The 21,419-nt window shown below is 39.5% G+C and overlaps 1 protein-coding gene across 1 annotated transcript in view; it reads left to right on the top strand.

Annotated features, from left to right (window-relative positions):
• The window catches only part of VCAM1 (vascular cell adhesion molecule 1), a 15,622-nt gene extending 5,736 nt beyond the window's left edge, over positions 1–9,886 (top strand). The window contains exons 4-9 of the mRNA XM_029287237.1: positions 549–821; positions 3,530–3,814; positions 5,241–5,552; positions 5,926–6,198; positions 7,213–7,617; positions 8,932–9,886. Coding sequence (XP_029143070.1) covers positions 549–821; positions 3,530–3,814; positions 5,241–5,552; positions 5,926–6,198; positions 7,213–7,617; positions 8,932–9,092 — 1,709 coding nt within the window. The 3' untranslated portion in view covers positions 9,093–9,886. The remainder of the gene's footprint in view (positions 1–548; positions 822–3,529; positions 3,815–5,240; positions 5,553–5,925; positions 6,199–7,212; positions 7,618–8,931) is intronic.
• The last annotated feature ends 11,533 nt before the right edge of the window (positions 9,887–21,419 follow it).

Here is a 21,419-nt window from a genome sequence, read left to right as displayed (position 1 = left end):
TGGGCCAGCTGGTGGTCGGCCTGCTCCGTCTCTGCCGCTTGCCAGCTACGCCTCGGCCGGCGCAGGGGGCGGAACCACGCATGCGCGGCGCTCCCGGGCAGGGAAAGTCCTCGACTTACGACCGGTTGGGTAGTCCTCGACTTACGACCGGTTTAGTCCTCGACTTACGACCAGTTTAGTCCTCGACTTACGACCGGTTTAGTCCTCGACTTACGACCGGTTGGGGTCGCGGCATTAAAAAGGTTGAGAACCACTGATTTAGGAGGACATAAGAAGGAATCTTAAGACAACTGGGGCAAGACAAGTCAAATGAGCAGTTCTGGTTTATGCTTTCATTTTGTAAGCTGCTTAAAGTGCTTTCCCCATCTGATTAATATTTGTACTTTAAATGTTTTTAATAGAGGAAAAATCCATCAGTTAATAAACAAGTGTGAATTTGTTGATGTTCACCAGTTGATTCTCAAAACCTTTCCCCATTTAGGGCACTTATTATGACCTGCAATGTCCATTTTGCTAATTTAACTTGTCTATCCTTTGCTTTCCTTAAGATGGCCCACGGAATACTCAAATTGTGGCATTGCAAGGCAACACCATACTAGAAGGAGAAGCACTGACACTTACCTGCCTGACTGAAAGTCATCCTAAGGCTAGTTTTGCCTGGAAGAAGCAGCTTCCTGATGGAATTGCCCAGAATATTACGGAAAAGTACAACCTCTTTATCCCAAATCCTCAGGCCTCTGACTCTGGAACCTATATTTGTGAAGTCACCAATGAAGTTACAAATGTAGTGGAGAGAAAATCACTATATATTTCTGTACAAGGTATAAAACCCCTGGGAATATAATAGGCCACATTCTGAATGCACTTACAGATTGTGTCCTCACTACTACTGGCCTTGCAAAGCATTGGTTTCACCTTTCCATCTGCAACAATCTTGTATCACCAGTCCTATTATAGCCAGCCTCATTTTAATTATGAAGGGGCAGATAATAGCAATTTATTTATTATTGCAAGAGACAGAGATTCATTGGTCAGCCTATTCCTATTCAAAATACTTATTATAGATAAAAACCCTTAGATTTAATGCACTAATAAATGTTACAATATTTGTTCTGGGTCATTTTGAGAGCCTTTAATAACAATAATGTACTACACAATAGGAGAGCATGTGATCATTAAGTCCATTTTTAAATGTTCTAGCCACACTTAGAAAGCTTTCGTGTTTAGAATCGGATTGTGAAGGGTGAAGATTAAGACAGAGATGAGAAGACTATCTTCCCTCACTGAAGTGATTTCAGGGTTAATGGTCAATATTCTTTAGCTAAAGTCTGAATGTCAAATATTTTACATTCAAATGAACAAAAAAACCCAATATATAAAGTTTTTTAAAACTCAGATAGTTGAGCATTCAGACTGAAAATATTCAATGTTAACACTGCAGGATCCAGTCTGGGTTGATCACTGGGACCTGGGGTTTTGTCTTCTGAGCTTTCAGACTAGTGCTGGAGACCACCTTCAGGGAACTTCTCATGTTAACGTTAACTTCTCACAGCAACGTTAACACTCATATATACTATGTGAGGGGTAGGCAACCTTGGCTCTTTTATGACTTGTGGACTTCAACTCCCAGAATTCCTGAGCCAGCCATGCTGAGGAGAGAGGTTTCCAAGCTGAGCTATGCTGGCTCAGGAATTCTGGGAGTTGAAGTCCACGTGTCATAAAAGAGCCAAGGTTGCCTACCCCTGTACTATATCATGTATTCTGATTTTATGTTTGTTAAGAGTAGACTACCTTCTTTAACAATTAACAGAAGTACATATTTTCATTTCTTTCTTCAGCCTTTTCAACAGCCGCCTCAACATTAACCACCTCATCTGAAACAACAACGTTAACCACCTCATCTGAAACAACAACGTTAACCATCCCATCTGAAACAACAACGTTAACCACCTCATCTGAAACAACAACGTTAACCACCCCATCTGAAACAACAACATCCTTTACATCAGATGCGGCATCAGAAACTACAAAATCAGTTACATCTCATGCAACGCTGAAAACGTTTATGTCTACTACATCAGAAATAGCAGCACCGGAGTTGCTTAAAATGTCTACATCACACACAGCACCAAAAATAATTACCTCGGTGACATTGCTTGCAACACTGAAAAATAATACAGTTGTGTACCCGGTGGATGTTTCTGATGATGACAGAAATAATACAGAAGAGATCATAATAATTGGTATGTATTTTTCCACCTTTGAACCATATAACCATATTATACTAATACTGCTACCAGATTGCGTTGCCTTAACACTCCATGCTTATTGGGTAGCGGTCCCCAAAAGGTAACTGGGATCAGTTCTTCCTTTCCCTTGCTAGGATTCTTGCAGTATTAAAAGGCATTGCTCAGACAGCAAACTAGCTGTTGTACAGGTAGTCCTTGACTTACAACCCCAATTCAGCCCAAAATTTCCATTGCTAAGCAAGACGGCTAAGTGAAACTTTACCCCATTTTATGAACTTTCTTTGCCACAGTTGTTAAATGAATCATTGCAATTGTTAAGTTGGTAACACAGTTGTTAAGTGAATCTGGCTTCCCCGTTGACTTTGCTTGTCCGAAGGTCGCAAAAAGTGGTCCCATGAACACTGCAACCATCATAAACGCATGCCCGTTGCCAACTGTCCGAATTTTGATCACGTGACCATGGGGATGCTGCACGGGTCATAAGTGTAAAAATGGTCATAAGTTATAACTTAGAACAATCACTGAAAGAATGGTTGTAAGTTGGTGACTACATTTATAAAGAGATTATATAGAAGAGGAAAATAACAATGAAGAAAAATGATAAAAAAAATGGAGGGTTTTCAGTAGATCTGATACTTAAGCCTTTTCATTATTTTATTACCTTCCCTTTAGCCCATATTTCACTCCTAACTAAAGTTGGTTAACATTCAACATTGATCTGTATGGTAGCTTTCCGTAAACTGATTTTTATTTGAACTTTAATTCAAGAATTCTCCAGAGAGCAGGGCTACTGCAGTGAATTCTGGGTGTTGAAATCCACGCATTTGTAAGCTTACAAGATTGAGAAAGGGTGTCTTAGGGGTTTGTTGGCAATAATGTTATTTCTCCCCCTCCCTTGGTAGTCCTTGACTTATGACAGTTTACTTAGCGACGGTTCAAAGTTACGAAACCAAGCCCCCAAAAGTACTTACGAGACCGTGCCCCCAAAGGCTCCCAATTAACAAATCCTCAGGTTACGAATGTAATTGGCAGGTTCTATTACATTCGTAACTCAAGGATTACCTGTACTTGTGTATCAGGNTTTTCCCTTGACACCTGCTTATATACATTTCCGCTTTTAACTCTTTGGTCTCTAGAAGCAAGTTACTGAAAATTGAGTTTGGTCCATTTGGATAACTGCTTGGTAATAAACAGCAGGAAGATAAATATTAATCTGTTACATATACATATACAGTATGCATCCATATATCCTGAATGTTCTTCCTTCTCTCTTGTTTCAGCTAAAGCATTTGGAATAGAGGACATTGTGCCAGGTCATAAGGTTGTTGCGCAAATTGGACACAAGATTGCCCTAAGTTGTCACACAACTGGTTGTGAATCCCCACACTTCTCCTGGAGAACCCAGTTAGACTATCCATTAGGTGGGAAATCACACAGTCAAGGAAACAGTTCCGTTTTAACTATACAATCTGTTGGATTTCAACATGAGCACCAATATGTCTGCACTGCTGGTTGCAAGCCGGGTGAACCATCCAAAGAAAAAGCAGTCATGGTTGACATTTACTGTAAGTAACTAAACTGTAGTAAGATATAGTGTATCTAATTCTCATAGCATACCTGAAGTTTCCACCTGTATGGAATTTAAGTAGCTAATTGATCTAAAAGTAGGAATGGTTGTCACAGATATTTTGATGTTTTGTCCCTGCTGCCATGTGCTTGGCTGCGCTGCTCCATGTGGGCCGTGCCCGGGGGTGACTCTCAGCCGGGGGGGCTGCTGGTGAGGAGGGGGCCGTGGGGGCCGGGAGGGCCCCCGTCTCTCTCTCTCTCTCTCTCTCTCTTTCAGCCCAACTCACCTCACAGGTTTGTTGTTGTGGAGAAAATAGGAGGAGGAAGGTGTGTTGAATATGTTGGCTACCTTGAGTTATTTGTAAAAATAATAAAGGTGGGATACAAATAAATAATAAAATAATTAACAGAACTGAAGTGCACTGTCAGTCTGAATCCATAAAGACGTGATACAACCAAGGCTAGCCATAAGCATAATTTCAACCATTCAACAATGCTGGTGCATCCAACACAAAAAAAACTAGGTTTTCAAGAACTTATGAAAGATAAGGAAAGTCAAGGCAGTGGCCATCCATATCTTGGTATGTGTGTGTATGCATGTGTGTGTGCCCGCACCATTCCAGAGGGCATGTGCTAATACAGATCTCCTGTATTCCATCAGATGACACTGCTGAATAGAAGGAACCGTCAGCAACAATTGGAGAGTTTGGGAGTATTTGTGCCCATTGTGTTTGGGTCTGCTGTAATTGAAATTCTGAAGCTGTCTTTTAGATCGTTACATCCTAATAATCCTGGAGTCCAGGTCCATAGACAATAAAAAAATGTTGTGGAGGCTACACACAAAAAAGGAAGATAGGTTAATTAGAGTCTGTATGACAAAGTCTTGGGTGCATGCCTTTCTATAAACATCTATCAAATCTGAATGCTCTTAAACTGGAAAACAGTACAGTGCATTTACTCTTAACTTAAGTCAACCTTGAGCCGGTCAGAATCGAACTACTGACAGTCAGCAGAATTAGCCTGAAATGCTACATTCTAACTGATTAGAAGATATAGAAAGTAAAACAGTTCATTTTGCTTTTGCATTAAATTAAAATTGTTTACTGAAATGAGGTAGTAGCATAATGGAACTGGACGCAGGGTCCTTCTTTTCTCCTCCCTGGCTATGGGTCTTCTGGGGGTGTTCATGTGTTGAGATGCTGTGTTGAATGCTGGTTCATTCAGAGTTTACATATCAAGCAACAAGACCTGCATGTAAAATCTTCTGCCATGATATTTGTTCAGATGCCATCAGCTGGAAAGCAGTTTGCATCCAAAACATGAGGACTGAGTAGTTGTAAACAGAGAATTGACAAGACAAATTCCAGCTTGATTTTAGCTGCTAACAACCTTCCTCTGATATGGTTTCTTCGTTTCTTCTTTTAGCATTCCCCAGCGATCCGGTTATTGAGCTCACAAGCCCTCTCATTCTTGGGGAACCAGCTTCTGTCACCTGCAGTGTTCCCAAGGTCTATCCTTCTGAGCAGTTGAAGATCACTTTGCTAAAAGGAAAAATACCTGCTGAAAAAGAGTTTTTTCAAGACCCTCACACAAAATCATTACAGACCAAGAACCATAAAATTAATTTTATTCCTATGGAAGAAGATTTTGGGAAAGAGATCATATGCAAAGCTGAGTTGCTGTTAGAGGAAATGGCTTTGAAACCCAGACTGTCTACACATGTGATGGAAATAAATTGTAAGTATGTTGATGGAATAAAGATTCCAGCACAGGTTATATTCATGTTAAGGTTGCCTCCACTTGCAATAGGCTGAACTGGATTTAGGAGGACATAAGAAGGAATCTTAAGACAATTGGGGCAAGACAAGTCAAATGAGCAGTTCTGGTTTATGCTTTCATTTTGTAAGCTGCTTTAAGTGCTTTCCCCATCTGATTAATATTTGTACTTTAAATGTTTTTAATAGAGGAAAAATCCATCAGTTGATAAACAAGTGTGAATTTGTGGATGTTCACCAGTTGATTCTCAAACCTTTCCCCATTTAGGGCACTTATTATGACCTGCAATGTCCATTTTGCTAATTTAACTTGTCTATCCTTTGCTTTCCTTAAGATGGCCCACGGAATACTCAAATTGTGGCATTGCAAGGCAACACCATACTAGAAGGAGAAGCACTGACACTTACCTGCCTGACTGAAAGTCATCCTAAGGCTAGCTTTGCCTGGAAGAAGCAGCTTCCTGATGGAATTGCCCAGAATATTACGGAAAAGTACAACCTCTTTATCCCAAATCCTCAGGCCTCTGACTCTGGAACCTATATTTGTGAAGTCACCAATGAAGTTACAAGTGTAGTGGAGAGAAGATCACTATATATTTCTGTACAAGGTATAAAACCCCTGGGAATATAATAGGCCACATTCTGAATGCACTTACAGATTGTGTCCTCACTACTACTGGCCTTGCAAAGCATTGGTTTCACCTTGCATCTGCAACAATCTTGTATCACCAGTCCTATTATAGCCAGTCTCATTTTAATTATGAAGGGGCAGATAATAGCAATTTATTTATTATTGCAAGAGAAGAGAGATTCATTGGTCAGCCTATTCCTATTCAAAATACTTATTATAGATAAAAACCCTTAGATTTAATGCACTAATAAATGTTACAATATTTGTTGTGGGTCATTTTGAGAGCCTTTAATAACAATAATGTACTACACAATAGGAGAGCATGTGATCATTAAGTCCATTTTTAAATGTTCTAGCCACACTTAGAAAGCTTTCGTGTTTAGAATCGGATTGTGAAGGGTGAAGATTAAGACAGAGATGAGAAGACTGTCTTCCCTCACTGAAGTGATTTCAGGGTTAATGGTCAATATTCTCTAGCTAAAGTCTGAATGTCAAATATTTTACATTCAAATGAACAAAAAAAACCCAATATATAAAGTTTTTTAAATCTCAGATAATTGAGCATTCAGACTGAAAATATTCAATGTTAACACTGCAGGATCCAGTCTGGGTTGATCACTGGGACCTGGGGTTTTGTCTTCTGAGCTTTCAGACTAGTGCTGGAGACCACCCTCAGGGAATTTCTCATGTTAACGTTAACTTCTCACAGTTAACACTCATATATACTATATGAGGGGTAGGCAACCTTGGCTCTTTTATGACTTGTGGACTTCAACTCCCAGAATTCCTGAGCCAGCCATGCTGAGGGGAGAGGTTTCCAAGCTGAGCTATGCTGGCTCAGGAATTCTGGGAGTTGAAGTCCACGTGTCATAAAAGAGCCAAGGTTGCCTACCCCTGTACTATATCATGTATTCTGCTTTTATGTTTGTTAAGAGTAGACTACCTTCTTTAAACAATTAACAGAAGTACATATTTTCATTTCTTTCTTCAGCCTTTTCAACAGCCGCCTCAACATTAACCACCTCATCTGAAACAACAACGTTAACCACCTCATCTGAAACAACAACGTTAACCATCCCATCTGAAACAACAACGTTAACCACCTCATCTGAAACAACAACGTTAACCACCCCATCTGAAACAACAACATCCTTTACATCAGATGTGGCATCAGAAACTACAAAATCAGTTACATCTCATGCAACGCTGAAAACGTTTATGTCTACTACATCAGAAATAGCAGCACCAGAGTTGATTACAATGTCTACATCACACACAGCACCAAAAATAATTTCATTGGTGACATTGCTTGCAACACTGAAAAATAATACAGTTGTGTACCCGGTGGATGTTTCTGATGATGACAGAAATAATACAGAAGAGATCATAATAATTGGTATGTATTTTTCCACCTTTGAACCATATAACCATATTATACTAATACTGCTACCAGATTGCGTTGCCTTAACACTCCATGCTTATTGGGTAGCAGTCCCCAAAAGGTAACTGGGATCAGTTCTTCCTTTCCCTTGCTAGGATTCTTGCAGTATTAAAAGGCATTGCTCAGACAGCAAACTAGCTGTTGTACAGGTAGTCCTTGACTTACAACCCCAATTCAGCCCAAAATTTCCATTGCTAAGCAAGACGGCTAAGTGAAACTTTACCCCATTTTATGAACTTTCTTTGCCACAGTTGTTAAATGAATCATTGCAATTGTTAAGTTGGTAACACAGTTGTTAAGTGAATCTGGCTTCCCCGTTGACTTTGCTTGTCCGAAGGTCGCAAAAAGTGGTCCCATGAACCCGGGACACTGCAACCATCATAAACGCATGCCCGTTGCCAACTGTCCAAATTTTGATCACGTGACCATGGGGATGCTGCACGGGTCATAAGTGTAAAAATGATCATAAGTTATAACTTAGAACAATCACTAAAAGAATGGTTGTAAGTTGGTGACTACATTTATAAAGAGATTATATAGAAGAGGAAAATAACAATGAAGAAAAATGATAAAAAAAATGGAGGGTTTTCAGTAGATCTGATACTTAAGCCTTTTCATTATTTTATTACCTTCCCTTTAGCCCATATTTCACTCCTAACTAAAGTTGGTTAACATTCAACATTGATCTGTATGGTAGCTTTCCGTAAACTGATTTTTATTTGAACTTTAATTCAAGAATTCTCCAGAGAGCAGGGCTACTGCAGTGAATTCTGGGTGTTGAAATCCACGCATTTGTAAGCTTACAAGATTGAGAAAGGGTGTCTTAGGGGTTTGTTGGCAATAATGTTGTTTCTCCCCCTCCCTTGGTAGTCCTTGACTTATGACAGTTTACTTAGCGACGGTTCAAAGTTACGAAACCAAGCCCCCAAAAGTACTTACGAGACCGTGCCCCCAAAGGCTCCCAATTAACAAATCCTCAGGTTACGAATGTAATTGGCAGGTTCTATTACATTCGTAACTCAAGGATTACCTGTACTTGTGTATCAGGACCTTCTGTCCATGAATGTGACATTTAGCTATATAAATATTGATATAAAGGGGACTGAAATTTGTACAATTGGTGAACAAAATGTCAGCCCCAGAAGAGAAGGAAGAGGAGGTAATGTTAAATCCAGAAATAGATTAACATTTGCTAGTGAAACTTTTAGATAGCATTGCCAATGGCCATTGTTGTTATACTCAATTTTTGTTTGTTTGTTTCATTTTCAGCCAGAGTTGAAGAGCTGGATTACGTGACACCTGTAATCATCGTAGTTTCTTGTTTAGCAACAGTAGCAGGTCCTGCGGCTGCCATATTTATTTACATTTTTAGAAAGATGAAGATAAATGGCTCCTACAGTCTTGCAGACTCACTTAAACCAAACATATAAATCCATTAACCAGAAGTAACTAGACAGTTTTGCAAGTTTACCAACTAGATGATATTGGACTTTGCTCAGAGTCTTTGGTGATCTTTCTCATCACAACTCAACGTGGGAGGAATTGCGCTGATGTGCTTTGGAAAGGATGCAACCAAATTATGCCTTTTCACGAAAACCAGTCTCTTGAGCGCAGACTCTGTCTCCACTCAGTGTCTCCACTCAGCCACAAAGTGCTTGTGATCTTGGGCTAATCTACAGATATGTTTCTAAACTATGCTTTTATTTTACAATATTAACTTTCATGTGCAACACAAGCCAAATGAAACCTGCCTTACTTTTGGTAGTGCTGGACTAAGTTTCAGATTTACCTACATACCCAAACAAAGTAGTTACTTATGAGAATAGTGAAGTGCAGTAGGATGGGCTATCCAGAGATCTTTATACATAGAGGCGAGTTATACAATATGAACAGTTTATCAATAGAAGAGAAGTAGTATTGCAGCGTAGTACTGATTATGTTACCTAGTTGGGTAATGAAATGTCTGCAACAAAACAAGTTCACAGAGCACCAAGGACCCCATATGAGCAGCTTAACTCTTAACAGCTTAACTCTTAACTATTTGCTAGCAACAGGAAAGGTGTTTCTTGTTTTGCAAAATCCCTATAAAGCTCCAGTTGCTAATTTTTTAATGTCATCCCTGGATCAGTTTACTTGGTCTGTGGTCTCACCACAATTTTACTTCAACAGTTAAACCTCTTTGCTTCCTTGCAAAGTGGCCCACTGCTTGGATATTTAATTTTGTTTTCTTTATTGCTCTAATATTTTGGTGGTGGGGACTTTGTGGATGCAGGCACTTCTCAATGAAGCAGTGATTTGACCCTTGGTTCTAGATTAGAAGATGGGTCATTTCCAAACTGTTTTTGAAGGGTTGGACAGTAGAAATGTATGTAAATATGATGTAAGATATATTATATATTCCTTGTAAATAATGTATCATATTCTGAACATATGTATTATGCAGAGATGGAGTACAATTGGGTAAATCTACAATAGATGTATGTATTTTGTATATAGTATTTTTAACCTGTAAGTAGCAAATGCAAAATTATTCACTGCTACTTGTGAATAATTAGATGATATTCTGAAGATTTTCTTTTCAGAATGGGCTTAATCCTGGTGGATTTTAAAGACCTACTGATCTCAACAAGAGGGAGCTTTAAAAATGCATTTCATTCTTCTGTTGAAATTATTTAAATTTAAAAAGTGCTTAACTTTGAGGGTTTGTTTCTGTATAAATAGATGCTCAGACCCCCATGTTTGCAATGCTACAAATAGTGGGGAGGATAGAGTACATGCAGTATACAGTTTTAAAGTTCTGCATAATAGTGGAAGCTAATATTCTTTGAGAAATATTAGGAAACTTGAAAGAAGACCATAGTTCCCAGGAATCTCTAGGAAAAGAAAATAACAATTAAACTGGCATACACTGACAGATGTACGAGTTTAATTGTTGTTACTTCCTTTTCCTAGAGATGTCCTATTACTTAGAAATTACTTAATTAGAAATGTCCCATTACTTAGTACTAGCTATATGAATAAAATGGAGGTACAGTCTTATGCACATTTAAAGTAGGGTATGAGTCTCATTGTAAAGCAAAAACTCTACTTTGATGTTGTCAACTATATTATGAAAGGAATAATTTGTACACTCCAGACAAAATTGCAATTTAAGTTCTATTCCAAGGTTATTACCTGTTTTTTTAAAAATATATATATATTGTGAGCCTCTCACCTACTTGGTTCATGTTTTGGTACTTTCATAGCTTGTACAGTATTATTTAAATGTATTGATAGCAATGCAATGTTCTCCTGTGAAACTGAATGTTTATGTTGATATCTGTGAATTTCCTTTTTTTTTTTGGCTAGATAATAAAATAGCCAAAATGCTGTAATTAATCAATGTATGATTGAATTGTAAATAAAAGTGTTTTTCTGATTTTATAAGCATTGCTGGTAACTCTTGATTTTCCCTGTTATCCTCAGTAAGCTACAACCCAATAGAATATTCTTTCTCTAGAAAAAAGGAGATACTGGGCAATGGCAGAGATGTGACCATGGATATCTTCAGGGAGAGCAAAAGAAGTCAAAGGATGAAATGTGTGATGATGACATCATCACGCAAATGTGACTTGCACCAAATGTTTGAACATGAACGCCTAAGGACAACATTTGCATAAGGATGCCACCATGTGTGTTTTATCATTTGGGCATTGCTGTAGAAGTGTAGATGATGCCGAACGCTGTTCAAATCTATTGTCTTACATACTTGGTTTAATGTCAAGGTTCCGACAGACAGACAAATAAAGCAGAACTCCGAGGTTTGCAGTTCCTCAAAGAACATGTTTATTGATACAAAGTATCGGCACTTCAAAAGTGAAACCAAGTCTGAAGAGGTGCATAACAATTCCCCAATACAAAGTTAAGAAATCCCACCCCTAAGGCTATGCAAGCAACTACGTTTCCCCATACATACAGCTTGTTGCCGGGCTTTTCATGAAACGCCCAGCCCGTAGTCTCGGAAGTAGCTGATGACTTTGGTTCCCATGAGAGAAAGTCCAAGCAAGAAAGTCTGTTTTGTCCAGCACAACAACTGGCAACCCCCCTCCCTCCATGCTATGTGTCAACTAGAAATGAAAAGGAAAAAATGGCAGCAGCCATGCTCATTCTAAAGTTGACACTAACAGTTCAGTGATCGTATCCGTGTCACTGCCATTAAACCTCTTAGGAGAGACTTTGAGCAATAACAGTGTGAAGTTAAACTGGTGAATACAAGGGGGACTTCACACTCAACAGAAGATCAGGAAATCCTCTTTTCAAGGAACAAAATCACCTAAGCCAGCACTGGTACATTATTAAAAATTAGCAAGTCCAGTTAAATCTCAGTTTAATGTTGCCATTTGTTAAGAGGGTAGATCCATTTGGATTGCTTCTCTTGGCTATCAAGATGTTATCTTAGGCCAACTCTAGTAAACATTCTGTTGCAAAAAGGGTAGGAAATCCTATGCATTTTCTTGTGACAGGCTGCTATGCTGATTGTTACTAGTCCAAATATAAAGTACAGATAGCATGTAAAAAACAGCAACAATTATTGTTTCATATAAATCCTTTCAGAAATCACAAACTTATGTGTATGCATGTATAGTTAAGTACGTCTTGTTTTGCTATCAAGCTTCGTGGCTACTTCTACTGAGGAAATACATATTGGAAAATGCAATGTTATTCTCTCTTCATCTGGTTCTGAGGTACATTTCTCTATGGTAAATGGAAGATTGACACTGGGGAAGCTTCTTGAGGAGTGGCAATTTGGGAATCTTCCATTGTTGCAATGTATCTCACATCTTCTTTTGCCTTTAGTATCCTGCTTAGGGGTTCGTGGCCAATAACATCTTGAAAGCCACATGTTGTCCGACTCCATATGGAGCTTTTAATGTACAATTGCTCAATCTCTTTGGCAGAATTTAACCAGGGTCCAGATATTGTATTTCATTTGCAAATCTCCTTGTGATTTCTATTATTTCTTTCATATTTTTTAACCAAACAAAAATCAGTTAAGTAAAAAAAAATGGAAGAAAATTGGTAGAGTCCATAGGTATCTTTCTGAAAGCATTCTAATATAACTAAATGGTGATTGTGTTTTATATGAAGTAAATATAGTGTGTATACTTTTCATAATACAATTTAAGAGTCCTGATATGAAATGCCCTTGCTTCTCTCCTCCTTAGCCCATGCAATCACTGCATGGTTCAATATATATATTTAGTTACATAGATAATTTATTAGATTTTATTTTACTTTTACTTTATTTTATAAGTAACTCATGGCAGCTAACAAACCTAATACTCTTTTCGCCTCCTATTTTCCCTATAACAACAACAGTGTGAGATGAGTTAGTATAAGAGAATAGGACTGGCCCAAAATCACCCAGCTGGCTTTGTGCCTAAGGCAGGACTAGAACTCACAGCCTCTTGGTTTCTAGCCTAGTGCCTTAACCACTACATCAAATCCCCGCATGTCATTTGACCCCTCAAATGGGATAAATTGAGTGAGCATGTTGTACAAATGCATTCCTTAATTAGTAGGAGGAACATCACAGAATTGCACTATCAGTGGGAGAGAGACAGAATCAGTCAGAGTACAGTGCCTTTTAAGTGTGCAAGGGGATGCACCGAAAGGGACCCATTCAAAGTACAGTTCAGGTATGTCAGTCAAGTCTATAAACTAATTAAAATATAAAATGAATTCCGTCATTTTGGTTTTCTCACATACTCTGGCTGATTGAGCTGTTGAGGTCAACACCAAAAGCAATTGGGAAAAGGTTGCATCAGTACAAAATGAAAAGAATCATTTGGAATCATTTGGACAATTGTCCCCCACCTCTCCAGGGCTACAAAACTGTCCCTAGTCAGCAAACTGAGTGTTTTTCCAATGAGAACTTCATTGGAGGCAATTTGGTCTAGTGGTTAAGATGCTGACCTAGAAACCAGGATACTGTGAGTTTTAGTCCCCATGAAAGCTACCTGGGTGATGTTGGGCTACTCAATCTTTCTCAACTCAACCCACGTCACAAGGTTTTTGTTGTGAGGAAAAAGAGGAAGAGGAAGGAGTATGATGAATGTTGGTCACCTTAAATAACTTATAAAGTAATAAAATCAGGATAAAATCTAATAAATAAGTAAAAATGTGGCTAGGGATTTCACTCTTGCAGCTTCCACCATGCCTAGGACAGTTGTTTTGTTGCCTATGAGCAAGGATTTAATATTTCCTATATGTTGATGCCAAAGATCAAATATTTGCCAACATTTACGGAATAGGTGTTCCTCTGAGCTATCCAAAGAAAAGGAATCAACAAAACGCAGAGGAGAAATGTGAGGAGAAAAAATATGAAGAGTCTAGTTTTTTGTAGGTTTTTTTTACTATTTGTTAGTGATGTTTAGTCTCCATCCTTGATCCTTTGCTTTCCAGTACTTTCTCCACATTTTACTAAAGCCATCTATAAACCTCAGTAGATTTATTGGTGCATCCAGGAAAGCTATTTTTGGTGTCATTGTAAGATGTTCTTTTGCTGTACTTTCGGGAGGCAGTTACTGGAAGGAAGGTTCTGGTTAAATGTTAAAAAATCTCTTCCTCAGTCAACAAACACTTTGACAGTGGAACTAATGCTTTAATCTGAATTCTTCCACTGAGAAATAAATTCAACAAGAGAATTTAGACTGATTTGAATGGCTTGTTTAGGCCATTTAGACTCTAGTGGTCTAAACCAGCATTTTTCAACTTTGGTGACTTTAAGATGTGTGGACGTCAATTCCCAGAATACCCAAGTCCACGCATCTTAAAGTTGCCAAGGTTGAGAAATACTGATCTGAATGATCCATTCCATCATAGTCTAAAACCTATCCATTTTTCAGTGCAGTATGCAAGAGGCCAAAAATAGTGGCATGCAACATGTTTGGATTACTCCCTCTCACAAATGGTTTAAAGATAGTAGCTGGTGGACAGAAGTATCTTCTACTTTATTGAGATACATTCTGATTAAGGGCAAGATCTAGCTGGTCAAGGTGCAACTTTGGGTGGAGGAGTGGATGTAACAAATCTTCACTGTTGCCAATGTCCTGCTTTGTCACATAGGAGAAGTCATTATGTATGTCCTCAGTGGTGGGATTCAAATATGTGAACAACCGGTTCTCTGTGCGGATGCTGCTTCTGGAAGTCTGTTCTGGGCCTGGGTAACAAAAAATTAGCTACCAGTTCTGCCAAGGTGGTGTGAACCGGCTGAATCCCACCACTGTGTATCCTTCTTGTATCTTTTGGAAGAAGAGACATGCCTTCACACTAGTTGTTATAAGCCAGATCTGTATATATGACAGAACAATCCCTGTTTTGCTCATCCTGTGTTTATGATGATATGGCATCAGGAGTGAAGAAATAAAAACATGTCTACTCTATAATTCCCAGAAAAAGACAAGATTACAGCCCAGGTTCTAAATAAATTATTTCATGCGTCTGTCTATGGAGATTCTCAGTCATCCAGGTATGGATGCACCTTTGGGATTTCATGTGTATGTAGAATAGAGGTTGTCCTTGATTTGTAAACCATTTTGAAATTATAGCAGCACTGAAAAAAGTGACTGACAACTAGTCTCTGCACTTACATCACAGCATCCCCCAATGTCACATGATCAAAATTCAAACGGTATGTATTTATGACAGCTGCAGCATCTCAGGGTCACATGATCACCATCTGAGACCTTCCCAGTTGGCTTCCGACAAGCAAAATCAACAGGAGAACCCGATTTGCTTAACAGCATGATTTAATTAACTACTGCAGTGATTTGCTTAAAAACTGTGGCAAAAAAGTTGTAAAATTGGGCATGACTCATTTAACGTATCCCTGGCATAGCAAAGGAAATTCTGGTCCCCATTGTGTTCATATGTTGAGGACTACTTGTATACCAGAAACTGCAAAAAACATTACAGCCTTAACATATCTACTGGAGAAGATTCATAAATTCGTTTTGAAACTGTAAGAACTTATAGTGTGGAAGCTTTGATTTAATTCAGTTGTTGACATCTTTTTTTCTCTTATTTCCTGTTGACTTTTCATTTTATTGCTAATGCTGTAGACTTCGTCTATGATCACAAAGAAAAGGTTTTGTGTAAGATGTGTTGTCACAATGTGACAACTTCTGAATCAGCTTGAATCTAAATATATAAAGGACTGCCTCGGAGATGGTAAAGTAAATTGGTTTTCTGCTCTACAGCACGGGATTTGGATTCAGATTAAACCACTGGTGTCTATATACCGTACTACTAAAACTCTCCTGCCTGTTTGTAACCTTCAATTGGGCAAAATGGCGCATCACGGGGCAACAATTTTTGAATCAAGGTACCTCAAGTGGGCTGATTTAAATAATGCACCCAATATCTGGCGAGGCAAGGTGAGGCAGGGTGGGGGTGCCATTGTCACAGGGCAAGGTGAGGCAGGGGCCAGGACGGCTGCTGGCTGACACCATCGACCCCTGCACACAGAGGCCAGTGAGCGCATGGGTGCTGGGATTTATCCAGCCATATGGGACCTCGGTGAGTTAGTGGGCGGCTGGTTGAAGAGGGACGGTTGCCATCTCCGGGGCATGGTGAGTGTGCCCACAGAGAGGGCTCTGTGCCGCCTCTGGCACGCGTGCCATAGGTTCGCCACCACTGTCATAGGTTATGTGCTGCAAGGGAAAATGTGAGTGGCATATCCCTGCTCTCTTTTCCATTTCCTCTGTCCCTGTACCCAATTGGCTGGCAGCAAGCCCTAATGGGCAAGTGGTGATTGGCTGCTTTGGAACCGAGGCCAACATCTGAAATCTCTTAAAGGCGGTATGTGATAAGCGAAGGATCAGGGAGAGACTCAGATGTTTCTGATGAGTTAGAGCTGGCTGAGGAATGCTGGCAGTCAACAGATGAGCCCTCTTCCTCCCTGGAGAGGACCCTCGAGGACATGGTGGAATGGGAAATGAAGGTGCAGTTTTCTTTGCAGTCCAAAACTTTCTTTGTTCCCCTTCTTTCTGGCAAAATGCAGGGAACTCAGAAGATCAGCTGAGGAAGAGGAGGAGAAGGAGAAGGAAACGTCACTTGAGCTCTGCTGAAAGTTGTGACAGGAATGAAAATGGTTGTTTAGTTGTCTAGTTCAATTTAAATTTAGGGAGAGCTCCCTGATAGTATGACCTGTGGGCAGTGAGCTGTCCTTTGCTAAAAGTTTTTAAAGAGAGACTGGTCGACTATCTGCCAGAAAATTACTGTTATTAACAGGAGCTAACGTAGACTTTCAAATCCCTTCCTATCTATGAGCCTTAATTACATAATTTCAATCCCTTGTATAGGAGCAGATAGACTGCCCACTTTCAGATACCTTGAAATACAACATATTCTTATAGTCTGACCAGCTAATTTCAAGAATTTACTTTATCAATCACTTACTGACCTCTGGGATTGCGTTAATAGCAATAGCACTTAGTACTGAGACTTATATACTGCTTCATAGTGCTTTATGGCCCTCTCTAAGCGGTTTACAGAGTCAGCCTATTGTCCCCAACAATCTGAGTCCTCATTTTACCGACCTCAGAAGGATGGAAGGCTGAGTCAACCTTGAGCCGGTCAGAACCAAACTGCTGGCAGTCGGCAGAGTTAGCCTGCAATACTGCATTCTAACTACTGAGCCACCATGGCTCTACTTTAATACTTAATATTGTAATATTTTAACTTAATAATATGTTCATATCAACTTTTAAAAATATCACTGCTCTGCTTTCCTGGAACAAAGACCAAAGGCATTAATTAGCTTTGCGTAAGTTCTCTTTGGATATCTATGGAGATTCTCAGTCATCCAGGCCATATTTATCCCAAAGGTGCTTTTTCACGAGGCAACTGGACTTTCTTGTTTTTCTTTGAAGACATTTCGCTTCTCATCCAAGGAGCTTCTTCAGTTCTTCAGAGCTGAAGAAGCTTCTTGGATGAGAAGCGAAATGTCTTCAAAGCAAAAAAAAAGAAAGAAAAAGTCCAGTTGCCTTGTGAAAAAGCACCTTTGGGATTCTCTTTGGATAGTTACTTACACTGCTTTTTTTCAGCCTTCAGGTTTTTCTTTGTCCTATGAACTTGAAATTGTCCTCCCAGCTCTTGAGTGAAAGCATGGGTTCCTGAAGTGAAGAAAACCAGAAGTTGGAAATTTGAGCAACTTTTCAACACTGGGCTGATGGGCCAGATTTTCCAGCTAACCCTTTGAATGAAGAGAATGCATTGTGGAGAAATCTGTTCGGCCTCTCTGCACACTATCAGTCAGGTGTTATCAGATTGAAAGCCACCACGATGAAAGTTTGAAATACCTAAGTGAGGTTGTCCACAATGGTGCTGTGCACTGGATAGCTGGACTGTGATTTATAATAAATATTTAAGAAGACATAACTAATGGCTCTATCCTGCCTTGTAAGACAGTAGCCCATGTCTTCTTTCACCCAGAGGTCTGCCTTATGTCTCTGAGTGACAGCCAAGGATCACACTGCAAAAAGGAAAGGCCTAAGCCTTTAATGTCAAAATTAAGCTTAACATGTGATTCAGTTTAATGCAATGACTTGATTACTTCCCATGCCTTTACCTCCCCATTCTGTCACATTACACTTTACACTTTACAAGGGGAGTGGGATTTGGACAGGCTCTAAGGGCATCATTTGAATTTTGAATATGACCTTAGGAGACAGAAGGAATATTTGCAGCTTAGATGAGGGTCAGATAAAGGATACCTCAGCCCACAGAAGGAATCCCTCCCCAGTTCTCAGGAAAGTAATTTGATTATTATTTGATTTTATTTAAGATTAGTTTTCAAGTCAAATTGTATAGCACCTTCAGGAATATGGTAATTGTACAGCTTAAACTACTGGCAGCGCTCAAGGGAACAAATAATGGAAGAAACAGGGCCAGTATCAATCTTTAAAATAATATTCTGAAATAAGTTAATTGTTTTCAATTTCCTAACAGGAAATTTCATTGTGGCAGACTAGGTGGAACTGTCTGATTGTTTCCCCCCCCCAAGTGTCACATCTATTGCTAGCTGAGTCATTAATATAACAATGCTTCAGTAAAAATACAAAATTATACCCTATAAATATGAATTAACTAGTGTTTTGTGTCATAAGGTCAATTAGTCTAAAACAGGCATTGTGTACTTACCAAAGTGCACTTGGCCATAATTAAATAGGCTATTCCTATTTAAAAAGTTGAATTGCTTTTCTTAAAAAAAAGTTATTCCATTTTTTATGCAATCTATTCCGTAAACCATGTGCTGAGATCTATCATGTAGTGTAGAGGCCCCCAACCTTTTGGGCACCAGGGAAAAGTGTCACAGAGGGCAGTTTTTCTATAATCTGGGAGAATATGGTTTCGTGTACTACCTGGATCATGCGTTAGTGGTTGGGGCTTCGCTCAGTGGTGGGATTCAGCCGGTTCGCACCGGTTCAGTAGAACCGGTAGCTAAATTTTGTTGACTTCAGAGAACCAGCCGAATGCACACCACTTCCGGAAGTCCATTCTAGACCTAGACGCCCAGGCCTGCATCCATGCAGAGAACTGGTTCTTCAGGTATTTGAATCCCACCACTGGCTTCGCTCGCTTGGATGGCCCAGTTCCCGGTGGGCCATGGACTGGTGCCAATCTGCAGCCAGGGGGTGGGTGGGTGGGTGGGGAGGAACCCTTGATATACTATATGACAAAGATTAACTCTATCTGGAAAGGAATCTAGATGATTGATTGGCTGCAATTCTAATTTCCATCAGATTAATATTATGAAATACATCATAATTTTCCCAGTGTTTTGATTGAACCCCAAAGTGCGTCTGAAAACAAAATATTAGGGGCAATTTTAAACTTATGTTGAGAATCAGTACACTAATGGAAGTGGAATAATTTGATTTCTAGTAAGTAATGTTCATTTCTTCTCATGCAAGTCAAATTTTGCATGAAAGTTCACGCAGACCGGTTGTCTTCAAGAATGTCTCCTCATAAGAGAGTGTCTGTGAAAAGGCTGACGTTAAAGATGGGTAAGCATCTTACAGTATCTTATCAGGACATTCCTCAACAGTGTTTGTGTGATTGGCAGCTGACATATTTCCAGTTCCAAAGGGCAAAAATATTCTTGTTCTTCACTAGCAGAAAGATCAATGCAGAAAGTGTCATTATTTTGCTTAGGTATCAGGCCCTATATTGCTACAAGAACCATATTGGTAAAGAATTAGATGTAATCCCGGATAATATGAACTGTAAGGGCTTTATTGCATTTAGATATGATAGTGCTTCTACACCAAACATTTGATCTTCAGCGGCTATGATCCTGCTTTAGTAGGTTCTTGCCCTATGATGTGAAATTTTAAAATGCACCTACTACAGGTAGTCTGCATCTTCAACCATTTGTTTAACACCTTCAGAGTTATGACGGCATTGAAAAAAAGTGACTTATAACCAATCCTCACTCTTACAACCACAAGGACGCAGTGTTCTTGTGGTCCCACGGCGTCCCCATGGTCCTGTGATCAAAATTCAGCCACTTGGCCACAAGATGGTTGCAGCAGCCTGGGTTTCATCTGATGACCATTTGCAACCTTCCCAAGTGGCTTCTCACAAGCAAACAGGAGAAGCCAGATTTGCTTAGCAACGTTGTGATTTGCTTAAAGATCGCAGCAAGAAAGGTCATAAAACCGGGCACGATTCACTTAACAATCCCCTGGCTTAGTGATTGAAATGCCAGTCCCAATTGTGGCCATAAGTTGAGGACTACCTGCTGGTCAGACCTAGACAGTATACTATGCTCATTAGAAGATAAAGGTATTATGAAGGACTCAGTCTGCAAACCTATAGGCTATGATTTTAATCATAGTGTTGAAGGAAAAGTCTTCATGATGGTTCAGTCCAAGCTGGGAATAAACAACATGGCGACTGCTTTAGAAAGAAGGTTGCAGTTTATTGAAGAGGAGAGCCAGACAGAAAGATGGCTCTGGAAGAAAAGAGAGAAGAGCACATGTAGGGAGTGGATTTTTATACCCTTTGGGGCTCTTGAGTTTGTTTCCTGTTCCTGTTTGAGGCTTTGTATTTCCTGTGTCACGTATTTTGACCTGTGTCCCTTTGGCATCTGTGGGTTAATCCTATTATGTCCTGTCTTAGAGTTTGGGTGGAGTATATAGATTTTAGGTGTCTTTGTCTTCTTAATCTTCTAGCTGGGGGCCTCCAACCTTCCTGGATTATTTACATCTGCATTTCTACAGAGCTGGTTTCTGCTTGGGGGAGGGAGACTTGGGGCTATTAAGAAAAACTGGGCATGCTTTTCTGCCTCTTTAAGATCCTTTGAGGAAATATATTTTCCTGCCCTTTTAATATTTCCTTCTCTGGGGGGCTGACTTCCCACAATAGTAAAGATTAACATCCCCTATTACTCTCTCTTGGATCTGCTGACAAATTTGATGCTACCTGTGAATCAGTAAACGTTTTGATAAATATGGTCCTTTCCCTAATCTATAATTTATCAAAACATCCTGATTTGGTTTTCTCTTGTGTATCATTTGCTTGAGGTAAAGCTATCAAATCACCTTTCTCCTTGAAAGACCTGATACTTAGGAGTCAGGTAGCATGGCAAAGAGGAGTACAGGTGGGTACTAAAACATCTCATAATGTTATAGTAACTGAGTGGAAAACTCAACCCGAAACAAATGCTCCCAACAATGGAATCCAAACTACAGCATGAAATTGCACAGTGT

The sequence above is a fragment of the Protobothrops mucrosquamatus genome, unplaced genomic scaffold, assembly GCF_001527695.2.
Source record: "Protobothrops mucrosquamatus isolate PMUCROS unplaced genomic scaffold, P.Mucros_1.0 scaffold_267, whole genome shotgun sequence".
Lineage (NCBI taxonomy): Eukaryota > Metazoa > Chordata > Lepidosauria > Squamata > Viperidae > Protobothrops > Protobothrops mucrosquamatus.
The sequence above is the reverse complement of the archived record's forward strand: the minus strand, read 5'-3'. Positions and strand labels throughout refer to the sequence as shown.